The 26,779-nt window shown below is 35.3% G+C and overlaps 2 protein-coding genes across 4 annotated transcripts in view; one reads left to right on the forward strand and one right to left on the reverse strand.

The window, feature by feature from the left end:
* LOC136028331 (glyceraldehyde-3-phosphate dehydrogenase-like) overlaps positions 1–26,779 on the forward strand; it is a 360,255-nt gene that overhangs the window by 263,009 nt on the left and 70,467 nt on the right. The gene's annotated exons all lie outside the window — the stretch shown is intronic.
* Positions 1–26,779, reverse strand: part of LOC136028357 (mitochondrial 2-oxoglutarate/malate carrier protein-like) — a 58,221-nt gene that overhangs the window by 2,379 nt on the left and 29,063 nt on the right. For all 3 annotated transcript variants that reach the window (XM_065706148.1, XM_065706164.1, XM_065706155.1), the window contains exon 5: positions 19,362–19,461. In XM_065706148.1, coding sequence (XP_065562220.1) covers positions 19,362–19,461 — 100 coding nt within the window. The remainder of the gene's footprint in view (positions 1–19,361; positions 19,462–26,779) is intronic.

A 26,779-nucleotide genomic window follows, 5' to 3' on the forward strand; every position in this document is an offset into this window, starting at 1 on the left:
TTCGATGAAGAAAAATATTAGTGTTTGAACATCTTGATGCAAAACGTGTGTTTTCTCACAACTGAAGATATCACTAACGTCTAAGAATATTACATGCCCGTTGCTTAGATAAACGTCCATAAAACTGTAAACGGTTGATTTTTCATGGGGAAACAGATTAATGTTGTGAATGGACAACTCTTCTGGAATTTTTCGAATAAGGAACTGCCCAAAGACCCAGTCTTTGGTATAGTCAGCTAAAGGGTGAACGTCCTACCCATGACCCACCAAAATGATCCCACACCCCAACAAAATATTCCAACGTCCCACCGGTGGGGCGTGTTCCCCACGCTGAGAATCACGGCTATAGACGATAGCAAAACAGTTAACTGAATATATTGACCTTTATTATTTCATATTCCGAAAGAGGTTTTGTAATATATAGACCTTTTTTAATTTTCTAATTTTTTTATGATTTGCCATAAAACCAATAAGGAGAGTTACCGGAATCCCACACTCCTATTCTACCTTATAAGTACCAAAGAAATCAATTGAAGCGTGGAGCATTTGATAATTACTCAAATTGCCAAATACTCTTCTTATAGAGCTTTGTGCCAGCGCTTGCTGAAATCATAAATAAATGAAATTTGTAATGCATCACATTAATGTGTCATTTACATTGTTAATATGTTAGTTTTTTTGTTTCATTTTTATCTGACAGGCCAGTTGGATTCATCGGTGTATGTTTTTCATAATGTACTTATGTTTTTGCTTATGCCTCCATCTTTTTTTTTTATTTTATTCATTGTACTCACTGTATTTGACAGGCAAGTTTGATTGACAGGCCATCGCTGTATGCAATGTTTTAATATTTCACTTATGTGCTTATCTGGGCTTATCTAACAGTTCGTTGTAACGAACTGTTGTAAGGAGCGACCCGGCTCAATAGTAACCAAAACTCAAAAAATAGAATTTTTATACCAATCGCTACATCAAAAGAATCGCATTTTAATGTTGATTTAAAATATATAAGTTTCATCAAGTTTATTCTTACCCATCAAAAGTTACGAGCCTGAAAAAATTTGCCTTATTTTAGAAAATAGGGTGAAACAACCCTAAGATTAACAGAATCTTAATGAAAATCACACCATCAGATTCAGCGTATCAGAGAACCCTATTGTAAAAGTTTCAAGCTCCTATCTACAAAAATGTGAAATTTTGTATTTTTTGCCAGAAGGCAGATCACAGATGAGTGTTTATTTATTTGTTTTTTTTTGTTGTTCTTTTTTCCAGGGGTGATCGTATCGACTCAGTGGTCCTAGAATCTTGCGATAGGGCTCATTCTAACGGAAATCAAGTTCTAGTGCCCTTTTTAAGTGACCAAAGAAATGGGAGGGCACCTAGGCTCCCACGCTAATTATTTTCCCAAAGTCATCGGATCAAAATTCTGAGATAGTCATTTTATTCAGCGTAGTCGAAAAACCTTATAACTATGTCTTTGGGGACGATTTACTACCCCACAGTCCCCGTGGGAGGGGCTACAAGTTACAAACTTTGACCAGTGCTTACATATAGTAATGATTATTTGGAAGTGTGCAAATGTTTTCAGGAGGGTTTTTATGGTTGGGGGGGGGGGGGGGGGGTTGAGAGGAGGGGGATATGTTGGGGGAGCTTTTCTTGGAGGAATTTATCATGGAGGAAGAAAATTTTCATGAAGGGAGCGCAGGATTTTCTAGCATTATTAAAAAAAAAACAATGAAAAAATAAACACGAAAAAGTTTTTTCAACTGAAAATGTGGAGAAGCATTAAAACTTAAAACGAACAGAAACTAGACCTACATTGCCTCAGCAACGTGAAGTGTTGCGGCAACCTTTATCCGGCTTCGCCGAATAAAGTGATGCGAGAGCAAAACCTTGGTTTTGTTTCTTTGCTATCCGTTAAACGCTGAAGATATCAGCCTATCGAAGCCTTTAAAACGTAATGTTCAAAGAAAAACGCGATCAGTAATCACATGATCAAAGGCTATTCCTCAGGGTTGAAAAAACAACAATAACAAAAGAAATCGAAAGAAAGAACTAAATTGACTTTGCAGCCAGTTGAACTTTATCCTTTTCAATCGTAGACATCGTGACGGATGAAAGCTTAGATATATAATCCAGTTGGTATTATAAAGCTATCTATAACTTTTCAGGATCAAAATACCATAAATGACATATTAATTATCAAGAAACTACTATGACAAATTTTTTGTCAGCTCATCACGAGCTATCGATAATACCAAAAGAAGAGACTTAATTGACTTTGCAGCCAGTTTAACGTTATCCTTATCAATCGTAGACATCGTGACGGATGAAAACTTGAAACAGTATCTTATATGATCTAGTTGGTATTATAAAGCTATCCGTAACTTTTCAGGATCAAAATACCATAAATGACACTCTATTAGTTATTACGAAACTGCCTCGTTGTTTTACGTTATCGTTTGTACCCGTTGCGTAAACACTTAATTCTAGGTTACAGTGAGTATGGGTAGGTTACACCAACTAGCAAAAGTTACAAACCCCTCTTCACTGAAGATGATTGTAGCCTAACAGACAATTATTACTTACAAGTCCCCTGCATGTCTTACCACTGGAACCAAATTGGTCTTACCATCAAATACACCAGAAACAAATAATAGGTACACCAACTAGCCAAAGTTGCAAACCCCTTATTGCCGAAGATGATTGTGGTCTAACAGCCGACTGTTGCTTACAAGTCCTCTACTTGTCTCACAATTGGTATCGGCCTATTTTTGAACTCAGTGTGTACCCTACTACTGAAGTTGTCAACCCCTTGAAACTTTCAAGCTAGTATATCTCGTGAAGGAATTTTTGTACCAAAAAATGGATGACACATGCTTTGATCAGCTCATCAAGAGCTATCGATTACTGTCGAAAAAAAAATCTATCTGTCTTAGTTCAAAAGTTGATTTTTTTTTGCCATAGGCCAACTTTTTAACGTCACCACTTAGATAGGAGCAAAGGATAAGCTCCAATTTTTTTTAGCAATGACAGAACTTTTTAAGTTTAAGAGGTAAATCTGATAACATTTCTCTACCTCAATCCCAAGTCCGAAAAAACAAATTATAAACCCAGCCGAAATCACGGCAGCACTTTCGGACCCGTGGGAAAATGCCGCTTTTTGCTTCTGTAAATTTTTATATTCATCACTCAAAGAAGATATATTGGCTGTGGGGTCGTGTAACTGCCGCATATATTTAGTACTTCTAGATTTTAGTCCATCTTCAATTTGAAAGTGGTGCCTGCCTGCTTGTCTGCTAGAACGGAGCTTTCGCACACCATAGTCTATGGCTCGTGGACAAGCAAAAACTATCCTTTTTGGCCCCAGGCAAGAGTTCTGCGGAGATTTCCAAAATGTAATGCAATAGTCATCAATCCGGCCAGAGGTCTACACTTTCCGTAAAAACCACACAGGTTAGACCCTTACCAGTTTCCAGGTATAAGCCGAGATCGGCGGCATAGAAAAAAAAAAAAAAAAAAAAAAAAAAAAAAAAAAAAACGGGACAAGACCAAAGTGTTGCTCTCGCAACACAATAATTGGTTGAGAATTTGGTTACCCTTGTGCGTGGTTATACTGTATGTTTTTTGCTGATTATAACGATTGCTGTTTCTGTTTGTCTTTATCTAAAAGTTGTGTTTTTCTTCTTTGAGGTTCTTTTTTATTTTTCTTCATTTATTATTCTTTCGCTATCTCACATTACAAGAATTGAGAGACATCACATGATATCTTCCGCGAGAATAGACCCATTTAAGGCATGGGGGAGTACTCCTTGGCGTGAGGTCAATACACGATAATTGTTAGTCAAGTTCACGTGATCCCTACATCTAAGCTGGAAGAATTTGAAAGAAATTCAGCCCTTTTTAGTAATACATTCCAAACACCCCGAGCCCATGATAATAATGAAATTTCAGACGCTTTTTTTAGACCCCCCAAATACATATTTGTTTTCTCATGAAATGGTTTATAAAAACCTAAATATGAAGAAAATATATTTTTGGAACTGTCGTGGATGATGGAGCGGGCAAGATGCAACTGTAATTTTTTTTTTTTTTGAATTGGGTACGGATATTCTTGGAGTTTGTAAAACATTTTCTATGAACATGTGGCAAATAAAATTAAAATTAGCGATTTCCAATTTTTCCATGTAAGGCAAACTCGAAAAAAGCAAGGTGGTTTTGCAATACTACTTCAAAGTCGCTAAAGTGGCTTCACTGGTCCTTGGTTCTCAGAAAGTGATACATACAAGTAATGGTTACTGAAAGGAAGTAACCCTTATTATTAGCAATATTTGCACTAATCTCTCTCTGTATCGGCTTTTTATGGCACTTGGTATTAACCAAGTGACATATAGCGATTGCAAAATCTGTAGGTCTGTCAGTCGGCCTCTCCCGGTTTTGCTACTTTAGGCACTTCCAGGTAAGCTAGGACGATGAAATCTGGCAGACGTATCAGGGACCATACCAGAATAAATTAGAAATAGTCATTTTCCCGATTTGACCATCTGGAGAGGGGGTTAATTCGGAAAAATAGAAAAAAATGAAGTATTTTTAACTTACGAACTGGTGATGGGATCCTAATAAAATTTAATTTTTGGAAGGATATCGTGTCTCAGAGCTCTTATTTTAAATCCCGACCAGATCCGGGGAAAACGCTTTGAGTGGAAGGATCGGGATGAAATGTGTGGGAAAAATAAGCAGAAGTCCTAGACACGTGATTGACATAACCAGAACGGATCTGCTCTGTTTGGGGGAGTTGGGGGGGGGCTAATTCTGAAAAATTTGAAAATTGAGGTATTTTCAACTTACGAAGGAGTGATTGGACCTTAATGAAATTTGAAATTTGGAAGGATATCGTGTCTCAGAGCTCTTGTTTTAAACCCCGACTGGATCCGGTAACATTGGAGGAAATTGAGGGGGAAACCTAAAATCTTGAAAAACGCTTAGAGTGGAAGGATCGGGATGAAACTTGGTGGGAAAAATAAACACAAGTCCTAGATACGTGACTGACATAACCGGAACGGATCCACTCTCTTTAGGAGAGTTGGGGAGGGGGGAGGGTTAATTCTGAAAAATTAGAAAAAAGAGGTATTTTTAACTTACGATGGAGCGATTGGATCTTAATGAAATTTGACGTTTGGAAGGATATCGTGTCTCAGAGCTCTTATTTTAAAACGCGACCTGATCCGGTGACACTGGGGGGAGTTGTGGTGGGGGGGACTAAAATCTTGGAAAACGTTTAGAGTGGAGGTATCGGGTTGAAACTTGGTGGTAAAAATAATCGTAAGTCCTAGATACGTGATTGACATAACTGGAGCGGATTCGCTCTCTTCGGGGGAGCTGGGAGGAAGAGGGTTAATTCTGCAAAAATTACAAAAGAGGTGTTTTTAACTTACGAAGGAGTGATGGGATCTTAGTGAAATTTGATGTTTGGAAGGATATCGTGTCTCAGAGCTCTTATTTTAAATCCTGACCGGATCCGTTGATATTGGGAGGAGTTGGAGGGAAAGAGAACGCTCATATTAGAAAACGCTTATAAATTCCGCAGATATGTGATTGACGTAACCGGACTGGATCCGCTCTCTTTGGGAGAGTTAGGAAGTGGAGTTCAGTGCTTTGGCGAGTTTGGTGCTTCTGAACGTGCTAGGACAATGAAAATTAGTAGGCGTGTCCGGAAGCTGCACAAATTGACTTGATAAAGTCGTTTTCCCCGATTCGACCATCTGGGGGGCTGAAGGGAGAGGAAAAATTAGAAAAATTGAGGTATTTTTAACATACGAGTGAGTGATCGGATCTTCATGAATTTTGACATTTAGAAGGACCTCGTGACTCAGAGCTCTTATTTTAAAACCCGACCGGCATTAAGCCTCTGATTTTCCTTTTAAAGCAATCTATTGATTCTTAGAATTTTGCTAGAGCTCATACCATATGAGCTCTAGCTCTTGTTTTCTATTCTCCATGTCAAATGCTAGCATAAAAGCAGGATAAAATGGGCCATCAGCAATGATTTCAGTCTTACTTAGGCTACTTCAGGTGCTTTTTTTGAAGAACTAGGATTTCTGAAGGATTTTAGCTCTTCCTCATGTTTTGATCTATCCCTAACTTCCTTTGTTCCTTTTCCATTATATTCTTTGTAAATTTCAGTAAAAAAATTTACTGGTACATTTCCATCTCCTTTTTCACTGAAAGGTTCGTTGTTTTCATTCTTAAGCATGAAACTAGGAAGGGCTGACGAAATTACTGGCTCATTCTTCCATGGGTTTTTAAATTCTCAAAAAATAAAAATCGCATCTGAGGCTTCAGTTCACTTATGTTCTTGCCTGAATTCATTATCTGGAAATGCTAAATTTTAGTGATGAAACCTCCTTATAAGTGATAAATGACATCACAGTTGCATCTATGATCACTTCATTCCTAATTCAACTAGGTATAATGACTTCATTTTGAAAGTGCTCTGCTCAATGACAATGCTGTAGAAACTAAACCATAGAAATGAATGTAAGGCATCATGATAAGCAGGAACGCTAAGAAAGGGAATGTTGGAACCGTGTTCCCCTACTCAAAAAAATTCTAAATTTACGATTTGTGCCATTTCTTTTCTCTTCATTTTTGGGCCTTAGGTTGCATTGGGTCCCCTCTCTCCACTTTATTTCTGTCTTCATGTCCCTAAAAGTAAAATGTCCTATGTCCCCAAAGCCCATAACTAAAATAAAAAATAGCTATGAAATAGGAATAAGAAGGTATTTTTCTAAGTCCCCCCCCCCTTTCAAAACCCATGATTCATTGTTTTTGAACGAATAATATGTTTGGTCGTAATTCTTCTCCATTTACCACAGAATCTTTAAAATCATTTTAAAATGTTGAATGGTCTGCTCAAAATTAGTAAGCCAATATCATGAATCTGACAATAATAAGGACCGGTCTCAGGAAAGTAAACAGGGTGGAAGGGGAAAGATCCTCCCTGAAACCAGAACTTCCCTTTAATTTTCTTTTTATTTACCCCCCTCCCGAAAAAAAAAATATTATTCACTGTGCATCCAGTTACATAACCTAAACTAATCTAACCTAACCAAAATACCAACTAAATATCTAATTAAAACAAGCTACAATGTATTTTTCCACCAAACCGAAGCTAATTGTCCAGTACGAGCACCGTGAAAAGCGGGTAATGTCTCATGTTCGCGATACAACTTCTCGAGTGTGTTTCTCATAGAATACACAAGTACCATAGAAACTTTTATTGGAAACTATATACATAAATTTACATTCAAACTTAATTAGGCTCCCGTCATAAAATATCACTCTATAGCAAAACGTACTTCGATTATGCAAGATATATGTATATCCATTCTCTGGCACAGTTGCATACAACACCTTCTGTTTTCTTTTTTATTGGTGCTGATCTGATTCTGCTTAATTCTATCGAATTCTCTTATAAACAAGAGCTGATAGGATAACCAAACCAGCAGCTCCACCAATGGCCAGTTGTTTATTACTTGCAGCTGATTTACAACTATTAATAATAGAAAGTACGCGGTCACGCATTTCACCTCCTTTTGACTCATTTCCAATAGACTTGGAAAAAAATGCGTCGTCATAGTTGGCTCCTAACCCTAGTTCTTGAGTAGGGATTTCTTCTCCGTTCGAGCTTGACTTTCCATCATCACTCTTTCCTCCTTTTACTTTACCAGACTGATTTTGTGCCAATCTACTACTGCCTAGCTTGTCTGATAAATATTTTTTAAAGTGAAACCATATTGAATGCTGATGTTTTCCACTATGAGCATTATCACTGTTGTCTGTAAATGAGTCTTCTGACCAGGAAGACTTGTCTTGTAACAACTGTTTTTGAAGACCTAAATGATCATTTTCTTCTTCCAGAGCACCAAGAAGTGCTGGTTGCGATTTTATTTTGGTCCCTTCTACATGGATAGGGAAATCTCCTTTTTTGTTAGCAGTCGTAGAAGCGTCTATTATTTTTTTGTCATCTTTGTGGACTACATTCTCCTGAAGATATGCACCTTCCATCTCTGACTGCCATATATTTCTCACATAGGCTAGATCTGTAGAGCAAACTTTTTTCGCCAATTCCATGTTGGGTTCATCATTTGTTTGAACCTGTTCAGCCTCACAATTTTCTACTGATTCTACGCCTGTCAGTCCAAAGTCATCTCTGTCGCTCTTCTCCTTTTTTGCTGTCCTTTCTCCTCTCTGCGGTTCTTCTTCTGAAACTATGTTGTCTATGACATTGTCATCATCCCTTATTTTTGACAGGTGATCAGGAGTACCTGAATTGATTAAAGATTCTTGCATGTCGCTACCTGTCATGGTTTGTGCGTTGTCTTCACTAGTCACTAAAGTGGCTTTACTGGCCAAAACTCCTTGGTTCTCAGAAAGTGATTTCTCAGAAACTGCTTTCGCGTCTGTCAGTCCAAAGTCATCTCTGTCGCTCTTCTCCTTCTTTGCTGTCTTTTCTTCTCTCTGCAGTTTTTTCTCAGAAACTATATTTTCTTTGCAACTGTCATCATCCCTTATTTTTGACAGGTGATCAGGAGTACCTGAATTGATTAAAGATTCTTGCACGTCGCTACCTGTCATGGTTTGTGCACTGTCTTCACTAGTCACTAAAGTGGCTTCACTGGCTAAAACTCCTTGATTCTCAGAATACAAGTCATGGCTACTTTTATTATTCGGACTTACTCCCTTATTATTAGCAATATCGGCGCTAATCTCCCTCTGCATCTGCTTTTTTTTATTCTCCAGTTCAAATGCTAACATAAAAGCAGGATAAAATGGGTCATCAACAATGATTTCAGTCTTACGTACCTCAGGTGCTTTTTTTGAAGAACCAGGATTTTTGTAGGATTTTAGTGCTTCCTCATGTATTGGTTGATCACTAACTTTCTTTATTCCTTTTTCTTCATATTCTTTGTTAACTACAGTTAAAAAATTTACTCGTACATTTCCATCCTCTTTTTCACTGAAAGTTTCGTTCTCTTCGTCTTTAAGCATGAAACTAGGAAGGGCTGACCAAATTACTGGCTCATTCTCCCATGGATTTTTTTGGTTGTCAGAAAATGAAAATCGCCTCTGAGGCCTCAATTCACATATGTTTTTGGTTGAGTTTATCATCTTGAAATGTTGATTTTCAGCGATGAAGCCTCCTTATAAGTGATAAGTGACGTCATAGTTGCACCTATGATCACGCCATTCCAAATATTCAACTAGATATAGTGACGTCATTTTAAAAGTGCTCTGCGCAATGACAATGCTGTAAAAACTAAAATCAAAGAAAATAATGCAATTCATCATGCCAAGCAGGAACACAAGAAAGGGAATTTTGGAACTGTGTTTCCCTGTCTCAATATATTCTGAATTTACAATTTGTGCCATTTCTTTTCTCTTTATTTCTTCATTTCCAGGCCACAGGCCGCCTTGTCCCCTCCCTTCACTTTATTTCTGTCTTTATGTCCCAACCAGGTACTTGATTTCTAGTTCATCTGTGTACACGAAAGTTTTCTTTATAAAAAAAAAGAATTTTCTTCCGCCAGGCTACTAATATTTTGATTTCTCAAAAATACACAACCAATTTTTGCGAAAACCGGAGTTATTTTAAATAAAAATATTTCGTTTCGGAACATATGAAAACAGAACCTCAGAAAAAACAAATTACTAGAACTTTTCACATTTACATCAGTTTTTCTCAATTGATATTTTAAAAACAAATAATTTTGTTTTTGTTAATCTAAATTTCCTCTACTTTATATTCCACTGTCCATCCAGTTTTCCTTTGATATAGGGTACGATTTTTAAGACAGATATTTACTTTATAATTCAACAAGGCTCCATCCTTGGTCTTTTCCTCTATCTTGTTAAAGCTAATGACTTATATTGGGCAATAAAGGTAAATTTTAGGTCTATGTATAATAGTCCATGTCTCCTTAGTAATCAGTTTGACCCAAATTCAGAAACTGTGCAACAGGATATTCATCCATTTCACGTTGCAAATGCTCTCACTAGAGTGTACTGAGTATCATCAACCAGGTGTGTCAGAGAGAAATAAAAATATTAAAGCCTGGCAAATACAGCTTATTATACATGTTTTGAAGCGAATAGCCTTGCTCTGAGTATAAAACATATTATTATATTATATTATATAGTATAATTATAATATTACATTATATAATAATATTATAATATTATATACATATTATAAACCATTATATTTAAGTTATCATCATTGTTTTTTTTTTCCAAAGAGGAAAACAGGGAAATCGATCGCTCAATGTGAAATAAGTGTGGTGCTATTAGCCTACTACAGAGCAATTCGAACTACAATACTTCTGTTTAGATTGAAAGTCCTACAGCCACTGTACTGCGGTAACTATTAATAGAGAAGTATTATTATGGTATATGATATTATATATCTGAATATTACCTATCAAATTAATAAATCATCATGCAAGACCTACATGAATATTACCTTAAAGGTCATCTTAGGTAAAACTAATACGGTAGCTTATTATAAACTAATAAGCTTTTTATACATGTTTTCAAGCGAATAGCCTTGCTCTTAACAAATCTCAGTTTTTAGCAGGACTGCCACCACCAAGTGAGAATAAAAATCATCAGATTCTAGTGAATTTTTACACCAAATTTGGAAGTATATAGAAACGGTACTTATGTTATATGCAAGAAACACACTCGAAAACTTGCATCGCGAATATGAAACACTACAAGTTTTTCACGGTGTTAATACTAGACAATTAGCTTAGGCCATGAAAACTACAACAAAGAATTATGGAGGGGGGAGGGCACCCAGAGCATATTATATTAAATACGTAATCTAAACTAACCTAACCAAAATACCAAATAAATATTTTATTAAAATATAGCTACAATGTATTTTTCCACCGAGCCGTAGCTAATTGTCTAGTGCTAACGTCGTGAAAAACGGGCACTGTCTCATATTCCCGATACAAGTTCTCGAGTGTATTTCTCGTATAATACATAAATACCTTCTATGGTTATATGACTATCTTTGGTAACTTAGGTAAGATAAAGGAATGGCAACTCTAACTCGTTAGAGGCTTCGAAAGGGGAGTGGAAAAACTTACAGAACACATGAGCAACGTGAAGTGTTGCGACAACCTTTGTCCGGCTTCGCCGAATAAAGAGCGGCATTAAAACTTAAAACGAACAGAAATTACTACGCATATGAAAGGGACTGCTTCCTTATTAACGCTCCGCTCTTTACGCTAAAGTTTTTTACTGTTAAAAAGTAGAGTTAAGAGAAAGAGTCAAACTTTAGCGTAAAGAGCGGGGCGTTGATGAGGAAGCAGCCCCTTTCATATCCAAAGTAATGTCTGTTCGTTTTAAGTTTTAATGCCGCTCCTTACTTTCCGTTAAAAAAATGTTTTTTTTTTTTATTTAATTTTTCTATATAGACTAGTCATTCTACATGAAAAAAAGTCAAACTTGGAAAAGATTGCAACATATATGATTTTTAGGCCGAAATGTTAAAAATCTGGATAAAAAAAACACAAGAAGTCTGCATAACCTGAAACCGGGAAATGGCCAAATCGCAACTAAAGGCCTGAAGCATAGTCCAAAAATGAAAAATATATGCTTTAACCTTGAATGGTTTTATAAGGGTAATTTACAGCACATTTGAACCTGCTATGCCAGCTACAAAATTGCTTTGGATTTCATTTTCACCCAAAAAACCAATTAAATGCCGAATTTACCAAAAAAGCAAACAACTTAAGCTATCTGTGACAATTAGACGGCTTACTTGAGACAACATTTCAAAAATGTAGAAACGTGTAAAAATACACATTAAAAAACAGCCTTTGTTGATACAGCCGTGGACCTTCGACCAAAGACTGCCGTCATCAAAAAAGAACAAAAGGGATCTCTGATCGAGAGACCCACTTCATACTTTATATGCCTTTCCGGTTAAGAAGGACCAATCTATTCTTTGTTAGCATGTTTTTCTCTTATTGAAAAATTAACATATCTTGTGAAGAACCACAAATAAACAGCTAAAAAATTGAAAAAAAAGGTAAAATTGGCTTATATTTTCCTTTTTTGCCACACTGATAGTGGATAGATATGATTCTTTACCACAACACTTGGGAAAGGCTCTTTGATCTCCCAAACAAGTAAAACTTCAATACAATATATTGCAGGTTTAATTTCAAAGTTGGTTTTTACGAAAAAGGAGTGTACTCTTCTATATAAAAAATATAAACTTTCAATATAATTACAACCTTTCGCATTTGTAATAAACGCAGAAATTATATTTAGTAAAAGATAACAGAGGGAATTTGAACCAAGTACTACAACCAAAAGATAAGAAAAGGCCAAAGTCTTGCTTTATCACTAAGTTTGACCTACATTCTTATAGAGACTAAGAAGACGGATGATTAGCGAATCACAAATATTAAAAAGAAAAAAAATGGGTTTTTATTCACATTTGAATAGCTATGAATGTAAAAATTGGACTGACAATTCGTGTGTTTTTATACTTAAATATTTGCAATTATTCATATTGATTCATTTAATATAATCATTTTTAGATCGAACGATTTTGAATCGCAGAGAAGAATTGCCACCGAGAGCCTTGGCCGGGCTCAGGGCGAAAAACTCCTCCCAGTACCCCTCCTTATCACGGCATCCTCGTGCTGAAAAAAACTCTTCATCAATGTTCAATATTTGCTAGTTCTCGAAAACAAAAAACTTCTGCACTAAATATTACAATAACAAAATTCAAGCTTCACTACATTTCGAATTTTTTTTTGTATTTTCGCTCCAGTCAAGCAAATGCATAAGATTTTTTTTCAGAGGCCCAATCATAACTTTTTATAGTAGGGTCTAAAAAAAAAAAAAAAAAAAAAAAAAAAAAAAAAAAAAATCCTTATTATAGTGTGAAAAAGAAGAATCCAGAAATTCAGAATATTTTGGAGTTTGTGGGGACCAGCTCTAAAAGAATTCAAAAAACATAAAAGGTTTGAGATACAACAGTCCTCTTCTAAGCTTGGTACAACCACAGTTCAGTATATTTCTTCTTTATGACTAAATAATGAAATTGCTACTTCAATAAATTTAGAAAGTTTCTATTTATAGACCTAACAGACTCGCTTCAAGCTTAACTGCATCCCTGCCTCCATTCCCTTTCCAAATGCCTGGACATAATCCTTGGCTATAAAGAAACATTTGTTAATTTTACACTGTAATATGATCTTTTGGACTTATAAAAGACAATCAAGTTTACAAGAAAAAAAAAATCTGAAACGTAGGCTCTATATCAGTGGTTCTCAACCGATTATGGGCAATGCCCCACCTCGAAATTTCTAAAATTCTGATGCCTCTCTCTCGTGATACATAAATTTTGTTATTCAAACTTGTAGGTGTATTTATTTGAATTAAGTTTAAAAGGCCATTAACTTGGTATCGTTTCCGGGTCATATTTTGTACCGTCGAGGCATATCGTCCTTGGTATCGTCGAGGCATATTTTATATTAATGAAAAATATTGTAAAAAACAACATCTTTCATATAATGTGTGACGTCATTGCAATACTACAATGTATCCTTTTTGTTCTTTCAATGCATGTGAATGTGACCTTATTCACATGAAAAATGCTTTTTTTTTCAAAATTAAGACTCTAAAGCAGTGGTTCTCAGACTTATTTAAACACATTTTTACCCCTTTTAACCCACAAGACATTTTAGGTACCCATTCTCAGTTACCGGTACTAAGTAAACTACAGCTAAATATTAAACATAAAGCCTTAATCTTTTAAATTTAATTACGAATTATGTTTAAGTAAAAAAAAGAGGTGTTTTTTTTTACAAATGTTTTTATTTAAAAACAAACACGTACAATTTAGAGAACAAAAAGCGCTTACTTTCAAAGAGCTAGTGAGAAGATGAGCTTGTTTCCCTTTACACAGTTCAGCGAAATTAGGTACTAACTTAGTTAAATAGAATCTTGAATCACCATCAACATTTAATTTGTTTCTAGATTTACTTTCAAGATAGGTTAAACTAAAGAAACCCTGTTCACATAAACAAGTGGTGGAAAACCGTACAAGAAACTTAACAGCAGTGCTTGACAGTTCTTTGTATTCCTTCCCAATAGCGATCCATACATCTAACAACGTAGTACCAGCAGTCAAATATTTATTTTTCAGCGTGCGATCATATGCGACTTCAATGAGTTAATCCTTTTGAAAGGTAGTCAGGTTTAAAAGGTAGTCAAAATGGAATAGTTTTGGGCATCAAGTCATGGCTAATTGTAGAAAAAGCCGAGTCAGATAGTCCAATTCAGTGAAAAGCAAACCTGGCATTAATTCTCCCCCCCCCCCTCTTATTAGGATTGTATAAAAATCATTGGTAGGGCAGTAGAACCAAGGTAGACAGTCATAAAGCTAATATAGTGATAGAACCTATAGTTTTCCAAGTGTTTGATTAATTTGGCTTAGGTAAACGGCGGTAGTATATGGGTGCTTCTCTTATTGGACAAATACCCGGTTTTTTTATCTTTTAGCAAGTCACACCTGCCAAGACTCTCAGACAGGTTAACCAAGAACTAACTGTTCCTCCAGAGGTGGAACGTACTCTCTTATTCGGATCTTCAATATATTCAAGTGCTGGCTCATTTGAGTCTTGAGTGCAGTGAAATAAGGTATGTTCTCATTATTTTGCAAAAATGTATATAATCTTACAAACTACTTGCAGTTGTTATTTTCAATTTGTGATCTTTTTCACCATTGCTTCGGTTTTTCTTTTCTACATGAAAAAACATCAGAAACACTGCTCTACATTCAAGGCCGTTTTAATGAGGGGGGGTTAAGGGGTTTGACCCCTCCCCCTCCGAAATGTTTGCCTTACTGGTAAAAACGCAACAAAATGGATATAAAATTTTTTTTAGGCGTTTTGAGTTTTTTTTTTGGTAAATTCCCCCCTCCTCCCCAAAAAAATCATTGTGTAAAAAAAAAACTAGATACGGCCCTACCTGCATGGATAAATTCCAGATGTTGAGTTTTTGAAAAATATCACTTAAAAAACCAACTTCTAAAGACAATCAAAATAAGTAAGTCAAAATAAGTAAGTTTCCCCAAGAAAGCCATCCTACTTTAATATGTAGCAATAAGTTATCACCGAAGCTACCATTTCCTGGCACAGAATTTTAAAATAGCGAGATTTTTGAGCCCAAGTTTTTATGAAGTTCACAATTTAAAACTCTGATCAAGGACATCTTTAAGTTTATCAGGGAGGTTATTGGCCACCAAAGCCTCTCGGTGAAGTACATAATGAGTGAATTTACACTCAGTTGAAACCATTTTAAAATGACCTGCAAGGCCCATGATTTGACCACTCATAGCCTTAGATCCATAGGCAATGACACACAGTTTTTCCACTCGAGGTGGTTTTCAAAAAAAAAAAAAAAAATAAGAATCTAACAACTTGAAAAAATCTTCAGCTTTTGTCGATGTTTAGAGTGTCTTACAAAATGAAATATCTTCAAATATTTCATTTTGAAAAATGCCACGTGCAAAAACGATTAGTTGGGCTATACCAGCGACATCCGTGGTTTCATCAATTTGTATACCAAATCAAGGACTTCCTTAAATTGCTCCAACAAGTTGTTCTTTTGTGTCATACACCTTAACACTTATTCTCCTTGAAACTGCATCATTTGATAATAGAATTGTTTTAATTATTTTGCCTCTTCCTCTCCAAACGTGCAAGAAACTATTTCTGATGCGGCAGGAAGGAATAGATTTTCGCCAAAAGTATGGTTTTTAACAGCCTTCGCAATCAAATGACTAACTTTGTAAGAAGCTTTGCAGCACTTTCATTTTGTTCTGCACCAGAAAACTTGTTTTATTGTGGTTTTCCTACCTTTAAGATCTTCCAAAAGACGTTCAAAGTACTGTAACTCCTTGTTTTACTAAATTCTCTTGTTTGCTTTCAAAATGGCGTTTTAAAAGAGAAGATTTCATGGATTTGTTTGATAAAATTTCAGAAAAAACGACGCATTGCGGATTAGGCTCGTCAGAGCTTCCAGTTAAAGTGAAACCTAACTTTAAGTACAACACGTCATATTTTCTTTTTTCACTTTTAGATTCATTTGTCAGTTTTTCGTTTTTTTCTTTGTTTTTTCCTCGGGCTGCTCATTAGTAGGCTAACAAGACGTTCAGGACTACTTTCATTTTGTGAAGTTGATGGTTCAGAGCTTTGATTCCGATCTTCATGATGTCTTTTCTTTAGGAGCCATTTTTATTATAAAACTCACTTACATACCTGAATCAATACACTGACGTACCGTTTGAACAGGATTTAGTGTCCGCAGAATAACGCAACACACCACAAAAATAACACAATACTGAGAGCGAGCTGGTAATTAATGGGCAATAATACTGCAGTGCAGTCACACGGGAGACTGGCCGGCCTAGATAGCTACTCCGATGACTAAGCCTTAGGTGCGCGCACACGTCAACGTGTCTCCACTGAAACCTCTTGAGAGTTAGAAAGGGATAATTTTGATAACTTTGCCAGTCCTAAAGTTAATAGGTTGTTTTATTTTTTTTGTTGGCCGGCCGCGTACCCCCTAAAAATTTTGACGTACTCCCAACGGGTAAACCTATCACAGTTTGAGAACCACTACTCTAAATTCTAGTTAGTCAAAGGAGTACACGTCCTGCCCACGACCCGCCAAAATATCACCATGTACCACTGCTGGGGCCAGCGCATCAAGTTGTGAATCACGGCTCTAAATCCATTCCAGATAGTTTCATTGATCTAACTCAACTGCTTTTCAAGATAGTAAAATACAGGTCAATACTTTACATCATAAATTGAACTCGCTGGCTGTTAGATATGCAAACCTTTCAATCTGTCATTCAACCCTTTTTCAAATATAATTATAACTACCGTCGCAAATTCCTTTTCAAACCTTTTCGTTGGAAGAGATAAACCTCGAACCCCCTAAATCTCAGTTTGGCCTATAGATATCAAATTCTTTTTATTTCGGATTCCTCTTTCCTTTACAGCATTTTCATACAACGGACTACATCCGCATTGGCATTTCGGCCAGATCGTAGAAAAAAAAAAAAATCTCTCTTTCAGAAAAGGTACGCAAAAATTTCCTGAAAAGCAAAAAAGGGTCTTTCAAGTTGTGCTGAAAGAAAGTTACAGTGTAGCCTGTAATAAGGGTAATCAAAACACAATCTTGTGTTCATCTATAGTAAGTAAAATTCAAAAATTAGAAAAATGATGCCTTGGCGCTTGAAACCAAAATCAAACAAGGGCTTAGCAATGTCTGGAATTTGCACACCCTTGTTTCTACCATCTATCCCCTTCCCATCCCGGAGGAAGCTTTTTTTAGATTGTTTTTCGATTTCAGATATTTCTTGGTTAGCATATCGTTCTAAAACTTCAGCTGGATCAGAGAAAAATCTTTTCTCCAGAGAGGACAACAAAAATGTAGTTTCAAAATCCCTGAAAGGGGTTTAATGGAAATTGTGCCGACAGTTATTTTAATGTTTGGAAAGAACATTAAAGAACAAATAGCACATATTTGCGTAGGGTCGACTTTACACAATCTGACCAAGAAAATTGCAGAGGAAGTAATGGCATGGATGGGCAGGAATGGTCATGGGGCTGAATTTTTAATAAGACATAGCCAGTAGCCTACAAGTACCAAAAACAAAACAATTGAGGGTAAGATATTGGGCAAAAATTAAAATACTCATAGCCGAAAGTTGCTGGCCATTACTGGTTGTTACCTTATATTCACAAAACTATTTTTCTTTCAATATTTTTCAATATGAGAGATTATGAACCTCTGGTCAAGGATGTTCGACCTTGATGGTTTTAACGGTCTACTTTTTTCACCACTGGTATACCAACGTTTAAAGGGTGTTATGTCAGCCTATTTCGTGGCTTTGTTTTCTAATAAATCTAATTACCATCCTTATCATTCCAGGAATGCGGATAAGCTGGTATATGAGAACAGAAATAAAGAAAATAAAATTCCCTCTGGAATAGCCTCCCAGATAGCGTTGGGGATTCTGAATTTGTTTCTTCATCTAAATCGCAGGTCAAAAAGATTACTTTTAGTCGAGATGCAGGGTGAGAGCGGGTCCCTTGTAAAGTTCGGGGCTTATTTGTTGTTTTTTTTCCTTGTTGTTGATGACGTGACTTAAATAATTAATTGAGCCACTACACACTGATTATTTGACCTTCAAGTAGTGTCTATGCTTATTTGGCTAATTTAATGTTTTTTCTTTTTTTTTCTTTTAAACTGATGGAAATAAAAGAATCTATCTACCTATAACCAATTAATTTTCTACACATATAAAAGGGAAGGAACATATATGAGGACTTGCTATAATTTATAGTAACAAAATTAAATTGAAAAATACGCTAATATCGAAATAGAGAATTTTCGGAATAAAGTGGAGTCTTAGCGTTTTAGCGTTAAAACAAATAAGATAAACTGTTTAAAATTATCATTGTTTCAGTAAAATACATATAGCACTAGCCTTGAGGGCTTGAAGGCAGACACGTTTTTTTGTGGTTATTTGATATCCTTTTAATGTTTGTCACCCACTGTTGATTGTAATTTCTCTTTAGGACCGTACCCTAAATAGTCCCTGGATAATCATGAGTCAAATGAGGCACAGCAGGCCTATATATTTAGATTCTGAGAGGAATCACTTTAGGGCCTTTTATTATACAGATATAATATCCTTGTATAACTCTGATTTCAACAGGGTGTAATATGTCCACTTTTTCAACTGAAATGTATCTAAGGAGCCTCTGTTTTATTTAGATTAGTTGCATAATTTGGGACCCTTGGCTCTGGGATTACAAGGATTATGGATTCTCTGTAGGAGCTTTTTTCGTACCTTTCCACTGTTTTTGCTAAAATAGATACATTGAAGAGTTACCATATACAACATGTGATCCGGCAACATATGAGGTTCCAGAAGCATGGGGCACAAGGGCCGTCGAAAAGGCGTCAGATTGCCGTCCGATCGATCCTTGAAGAAAGTACCAGAACTTCTTATTCGCGGTCAAATAAACCCTCTCCATGCTTCTATGGCCATCAATTCTATACAATGAGCCCCAAAAAGAAAGAAGAAAAGACGATAAACATTGGAGAAAGTTTGTATATAGTCAGCGCTATTATATTGACTATGATTATCTGCAATAACACCCACAGTTTCGGAAAAAAGTTCCTAGTAAAATGATGGGAAACTTCTAATTCTTTGAAAAAATATTACAAAATAGTGGAGGGGGACTTACCGAGTTTTGGCAATATCAACTGGCATAGATGCGGCTGTTGTGACGAGACCAGAAATCATGGAAGCCCAGAAATGAAGCACAATATTTTCTTTGAAGTAACCTATAAGAATAATGAAATTTCTAAGAGAGATTAGAGCCCAGATGACTAAAACAAATCCTTCATCTGTATACTAGGCAAGAGTTCTATCTCTGTGCTATGTCATCGCATAGAATTGTCTACAAAAAGCAATTATCAAAAAAAAAAAAAAAAAAAAACGTGAGCCAAATTAAAAATTCTAAGGTTCAACATTCGAAATTTTCAAAGGAAAAATTTTCCCACCTAACATTGTAATTTTTAATAAACTTAAATTTTAGTTTCATTCTTTCTTTTCAGTAGTTGATACATACTGTTAAACGCTAGTAATTTGTAAATTCTCTCACTTGTGAATGCTTTTTTTTTTATTTATGTTGTAATCAAAAAGTGTATTTATTAGTATTATCTCTTACGCCAAATTTTATACAACACTTAATCCTCGCAAAATTACCCTCGAATGTATAATGACACCGAGAACCAATCAATATAGAGGGAAGAGGTATGGCATAGTGAAAGCACAGAGATGGAAATGGAAAGGAGCTGTAAATTTAATTATATAAGGAGAAAGAGGGGTAGGCAACACTAGGTAAATATGCAGGTGTATGGAGTTTATAGGGGTCCAGTTCTTGTTATTAAAAAAAGCTCTCGCAAAGTTTTTAAAAGTAAACAAAAGAGCTATATTAAAACCAAAGACCAGCAGAAATAAAGGTGTGTATAATTAAAACTTGAAACACAGAAATTTCTATCAACGAATAAATAATACCGAAAAACAGGAATTAAATTCCCTAGTCACATCTAAGCATATAGGTACTAATCACATCATAACATCTTAACAGAAAAATTTAGTACTAAAATTTTCTTCTTCTTTTTCTTCTATTCCTGGCACACCCCTAGGACAACTTGCCTTTGCAAGTTCAGGGGCAGGCTAGAAGTTTTAGTTGGATGACTTTGTTTTTCATGCATATTATATATATATATATATATATATATATATATATATATATATATATATATTATATATATATATATATATATATATATATATATATATAAATAAGTTGTCTGTGTGTGTGTGTCGAGTGACGTCATGTTTGTGTGTCAACTGACGTCATGTTGTCGACTGACGAAATTACAGACCGGGACATCGGGACACAAATGACGACCGGGACACCGGGACATAGGGAATATAAATGACGACCGGGACACAAAGAGAAAGCGACCGGGACACAAGGAATGTTCGATTAGCAATCACCATCAACAAAGCACCGGGGCACAAATGACGACCGGGACACAGGGAATATAAATGAAGACCAGGACATAAGTAAAAAAAAACTTAAAAAAAAAGGTAAAAACTACAAAAAAAAAACAAAAAAAAAAACAAACTAAAAACTAATAAAAAAACTAAAAAAGCTAAAAAACTAAAAAAAAACTAAAAAAGAAAAAATAAATAAAAAAAGGAAAAAAACTGAAAAATAAAGGAGAAAAACAAAAATAAAAAAAATAAAAATAAAAAAAACTAAAAAGGTAAAAACTACAAAAAAACTAAAAAGAAAAAAGAAAAAAAATAAAAAAAGAAAAAAAAAGTAAAAACCAAAAAAACTAAAAAGAAAAAAGGGGAAAAACACAAAAATTTTTTTCATCATATGCCAATTCAAAAACGAATGTATATACAGACCGAGACACAGGGAATATAAATGACGACCCGGACACAGGGACACAACTACAACGGGGACGCTGGGGGGCACAGGGGGATATATAAATGACGACGGGGACACAGGGAATGTTCGATTAGCAATCACCATCAACAAAGCTCATGGGCAATCATTAGAATCATGATGTATAACTAAAAAAAACTAAAAAAAGGTAAAAAACTAAACACTAAAAAAAAAGACCAATTCAAAAACGAATGTATATACAGACCGGGACACCGGGACACAAGTAATATAAATGACGACCGGGACACTCAAAGAGAAATTACAGACTGGGACACCGGGACACAAATGACGACCGAGACACAGGGAATATAAATGACGACCGGGACACAACTACAACGGGGACGCCGGGGGCACAGGGGGATATATAAATGACGACGGCGACACAGGGAATGGTCGATTAGCAATCACCATCAACAAAGCTCAAGGGCAATCATTAGAATCATGAGGTATAGATCTGAATACGGATTGTTTTCCCATGGACAATTATATGTTGCATGTTCAAGAGTCGGTAAACCTGACAATCTATTTATATGCACCGACAGTGGGACAGCGAAGAATGTTGTATATTCGCAAGTTTTACGTAGTTAAAAACATATATATATATATATATATATATATATATATATATATATATATATATATATATATATATATATATATATCACAGGTGGGACACAGTGACTTCTACAATTAAATACAATGAATTCAAAAACGAACAGAAATTAACTTAAGTAAACTCATTTAAGTACAGTAAAAAAAAAACTTAACATTCAAAATAAAATATATTAAATGTAAAGACCCATCTAAACTAGCATTAACTTTTCGACATTTAGCCAAGTAATTCTTTAAATTATTCTTGAAATAGTAACATATAAGCTGTTGTCGAGGCATATTCTAAACTTCAACACTGAGAATGATTGTTTGCTTTTTTCATGAAAACAAATTGTACTTTGATGAGTGTGTTTTTTGTTTGTCATGGTATGAAAAACAACAAAGCAAAAAAAAAGCAACCAATAGAAGTGCTACTTCCTCTCCCTCTTAAACCATCTAAACGGCTTGAGTGTCATTTGTGTCTTATTCAGTACTGTTTATATTTTCAAAACATCGTCATAAAAATAAGAGATAAAAAATTATAATAATAATCAAGATCATGGGAAAGAGCTAATGAAAGTAGACTAACGTGTTTAATGTATTTTTAATGTATAACATATTAACAATGATATTAATTCCTGGAAGTCTAAGCAAATTTTAATTTTTCAATATTAAAATTATAAAAGAGGAAATATTTGAAACATATTTAGATTTCATTAAAGCGCAATGACGCAATGGACTTTAGAGGGTTGAGGGAGAATTAGCAGAGCTTCTTTTTGCGGTAATTTCTATCCATTTTAAGTAAGAACTGACTATTCTTTTTAATTTATGTTCGTGTTATCACCCATTTATTCATCTACAGCAGTATCTGTTACATTTATATTTGATGTGATTAATTATTTTCTGCTGGTTTTGGGTTTGCAGTATTTATTGATAGTAATTTCTGTCCGTTTAAACTATCATAGGGTTTTATTTCCCTTCTTCTCAGTTTTTAATATGACTTTTAAAAACTTCCTTTTTCAAAACTTCTTTAAACTAATTTTGTTTGTTTTTAAATAACAATTTCATTTTTTGGTTAGTATGATGGGCAATTGTGCTGTTTCTTCACTTTTTTGCTTCAGAATCAAAAGTTTGATTGCAACTTCAATGTTGTAAAAAATTTGAACATTCAATCAAAGTTTTCATTCAACAGTAGTTTCGTCGAATAAACTTTTAATAATAGTTTTAGTAACATAATTTTGGGAGGGTGAAGAGGGGTATTGAAAATCTGCATAATTTTGGTCTTCTAAAAGGGAAAGGTCATCCTGACCTCCCCCCCTCCATTCTACAGACACCCTTGGAAATACACGTTCCTTAATCCACCATTTTAGTTTAAAGAATCTTGTTACGTTTTATTTTGTTGTAGTTGCTTGTTAATTAAATGTATGTCAAGATCATTTATTAAGAAGAACACTAATTTGTAAAAGAAAATTAATAATTTCCATTTTTAACATTTAAAAATTTTAAGCACGTCAGCGTAAAAACATCGAATTTTTTGTAATAAGAACTAATATAACCAAATTTTCTCCCAAGGCTTATTATCTTATTACGATCCCCTTTGTCTAGTCTACATAGCTTGAAAGATTCACGCCGAACTGAGAATACAATGTTAGATCCATTTTAATGTACCTATTCATACTTTTTTCCTCTTATGTTTGCGTGGCCCAAATATACATATGCTAAGTAAGCTGCTAGCCGAACGAAGACAAAAAGAGGACCTTTTTTTTTAGCATCACGAATCCATGGAACAGTTTTTCACATAGCTTTTGTCTTCATTTTCTTTAGGCAGTTTTTTTTTGTTTTGTTTTTCAGGTCCCCTTGTTTTTATCTACATGCCCTGTAAGTAGGGGCATTCTGAAAAAAGAGAGAGCCCACCTTCAGGTGCCATATTTAGATACAATCAAAATCTGAACATTTTGTTTTTGTTCAGGTCTACCCGACCCTATCTACATGCCCTGTAAGTGGCAGACATATCAGAGACGAACAAAATTTTAAGCATATTTTTGGGCGTCACAAACCAATGCATCCTAGACTAATTTGGAATTGGTTTTCCGCCAATGGGTCCACAGGGCCAAGAAATTCATGAGCGTTATTTATTATTTTAAGGCTACTTGGAGAGACGAAATACAAGGTCCCGCTTTTTTCATCCCAATTCTTTTAGTCTAATGATTTGGAACAAACAAAATGTTCAAAGCCAATCAACTGGACTGAATAACAGTATTAAGAGTATTGGCTATTTGGAAAAATGTGCGGGACCCTTCTCGGGCGAAACAGTTTTTTTGTATTAAATGATACCAAATGTATTGAGGATACCCTATTTTAATGGCCTGAGTGAACATAATGTCTTTCGATTTGCCTCACTACTTCAACGAGGATATATCCAATGTCCTGCTTGATCTAATAGTTCGAAAATTTTTAGGCAGATCAGATCCACAGATTGTTTTGCCATCACATATCCTCCCTCTAAACAAAGAACATAAAAAATTCTTACCTCCCCCAGTCCCAACAACTCTAAAAGTTTCAGCTCAATCCCCACCTGTCGTTACCGCGATATTGCAGAAATAACACTTTGATAATCTGGATACATAGTTGTTTTTATTTATCTATATCCCTCCCCCGAAGTGGAGGTCCCGTTGGCTCCCAAGCACCCCCTGAAGATTTCAAGTCAGCCCCCAAGCTGTTCCTGAGATAATACAGATACGACATTTTGATAGCTTCGGTACTTCCATTATCTCATTCAATGCTTTTTTAAATAAAATTAAATAAGAATTAAAGTTCAAAAGCTTTTAGATGGATCGTAGATAACATATTTTTGGCCCTTGCCCCCTCTAACCCTCCCTCCCAATCCAACATATTGCCAATGCGCCATTTTTATATCATCGTACATTGTCTTTTTAAGCTCACTACTTAGACGTATGGATGTTGATGGATCAAACACCACAATTGCAGCTGTCTCAACCTCACAAAACACAGAGTTAGAAGCCTTCTTGCCTCCCTCCCGTAAGTTTCAATTGCATCCCCCAAGCCGTTCCCACAGTATTTTTAATATGCTATTCTGATAGCCTTGATATGTATACTTTCTTAAGATTTACCTTTCTCCCCGCCCCCAAATCTCATTTTTAGGTTTACTTGAGCCTGTAAGACCTCTTGAAAGTCCCAGCTCGATAACCTGATAAATTCTTGAGATATTGCAGATACCTTGCTATACTAACCAGAGTAAATATAACGTATTTTGATTTACGTTACTACTTCACCATAAATTCGACGTGCAACTACATAATGTGACTTTATTTGGGCATGTACAACGTAAATTATTATCAGGTAGTCATATATGCAGCGCTTCTTGGGTAGCAAAACCCAGCTTTGTGAGGTTGAATTATCTAGCCTGCATAGCTGGCAGGGCCCTGTATAAATTGGGTATTTAGTTCCCTTAGGACCTCGTTGCCATCGTTTAATAGCCATCCATCAACTTAGCGCAAAAACTTCGAATTTTGAGGTTATCTCAAACAGTATTAAACCACCAGAACACTAAATTACCACCAGCTACATGTTATTACCAACTAACTTCAAATGTTGAATAATTTAGTGCAGAAATTCTTTTATTCTACATTTTAGTCCACTCTAATACTGTCAGTCAAGCGTCAAACTTTCCCTAGGTTCAACATACCTAGAAAATCGAAATTTAAATATTTTGGATTTTTATTCAGACGGAGAACACAACGTGTAGTATGTATTTTAATACTATAAACACAAGCTGACTTAAATCAAACAGTGGCAATATTCTATATTACACTTCTCAAGGTGCATATCCGGACACATCTTTATTCTGAACTATCGATCAGAAGTGGTGACCAAAAAAGTCCCACTGAGTACAACTTCTTGGTTCTTATATGACTGTTGGAAATCCATATGTCGAGGATAAATATATTTGAAAAGCAATTCTACTTACGCCCTTCTTACACAGCAACAACCCTCTATTGTCGTAACGAAACAAATTTGCAATTACAATTAAAACAACAACAGAAAGCGAACTCTTTCAGTGTTTCTAATTATCTAATTATTTTTTAAATCCATATTTCTTTTAAGTAGCAGAATAATGTGCACTACATGATGGCGAGTCTTAACCCACTCCCATGTCTTCTAGCATTTTATCTTGGAAGCTAAAGGTATTTGGTTTATTTTCCACACTACAATTTGATAGAATTGTAAAAATAAATACGTTCCACAGGGTGCCATTTTCTTTATGTGTGTGTCGAAAATTTCATTTCTTGAGAATTATAAGCAATTCCCTTACGGGCCTCTTAATGAATTACAGTTGTTTATCCTCAACTTGCTGATAAAATAATTAAAATAACAATATAACGCAATGGAATATACGAAATAAAACAGCGGAAATAGTATTCATCTTCCCACCCATTTTCTGGCATTTTACGGAGGAAGATAATGATAAAAATTTCAAACTACACTCTGACAGAAGAATGCAAATAAATAAGTCTATCGAGTACTCCTTTTATTATGCGTTTGTTAATGCACGTGTTTATTGAAGAAAAAAAACATCCATCTCCTAATTCCAGTCCTTTATATACAAGTAACTCCGACAACCAAAATTGGTCATCAAAACCAAAACAGGTCAATTTCCGGGCTACTTGACTTTATCATGGGTTTGAAACTCCTCCGTGCCTTTTTTTAAAACATCGTCGATGGTATAAAGGTAAAGTCTAAGATTATGGAAAATAAAATACCCAAGAAGCAATATATGGGCCAGTGTCGGATCGCGTGAAACTCACGATTCTTTACGTTAACCAACAAGTCACACATGGCCACACTGTGGTACAACATAAAAGCAGCACATACAAGAAACTTCTTAGAATGTAAACAAGAAATGGGGCTCAACAGTACAGTAGTTTTTTAAAAGTCACTACTAGAAAAACTTACACTAGTTTTCTAACTATGTCATTTCACTTATTTTCTCTAATATCTGATGGCTCTATTTTGTCAGC

This window comes from Artemia franciscana, chromosome 1, assembly GCF_032884065.1.
Source record: "Artemia franciscana chromosome 1, ASM3288406v1, whole genome shotgun sequence".
In the NCBI taxonomy this organism is placed as follows: domain Eukaryota; kingdom Metazoa; phylum Arthropoda; class Branchiopoda; order Anostraca; family Artemiidae; genus Artemia; species Artemia franciscana.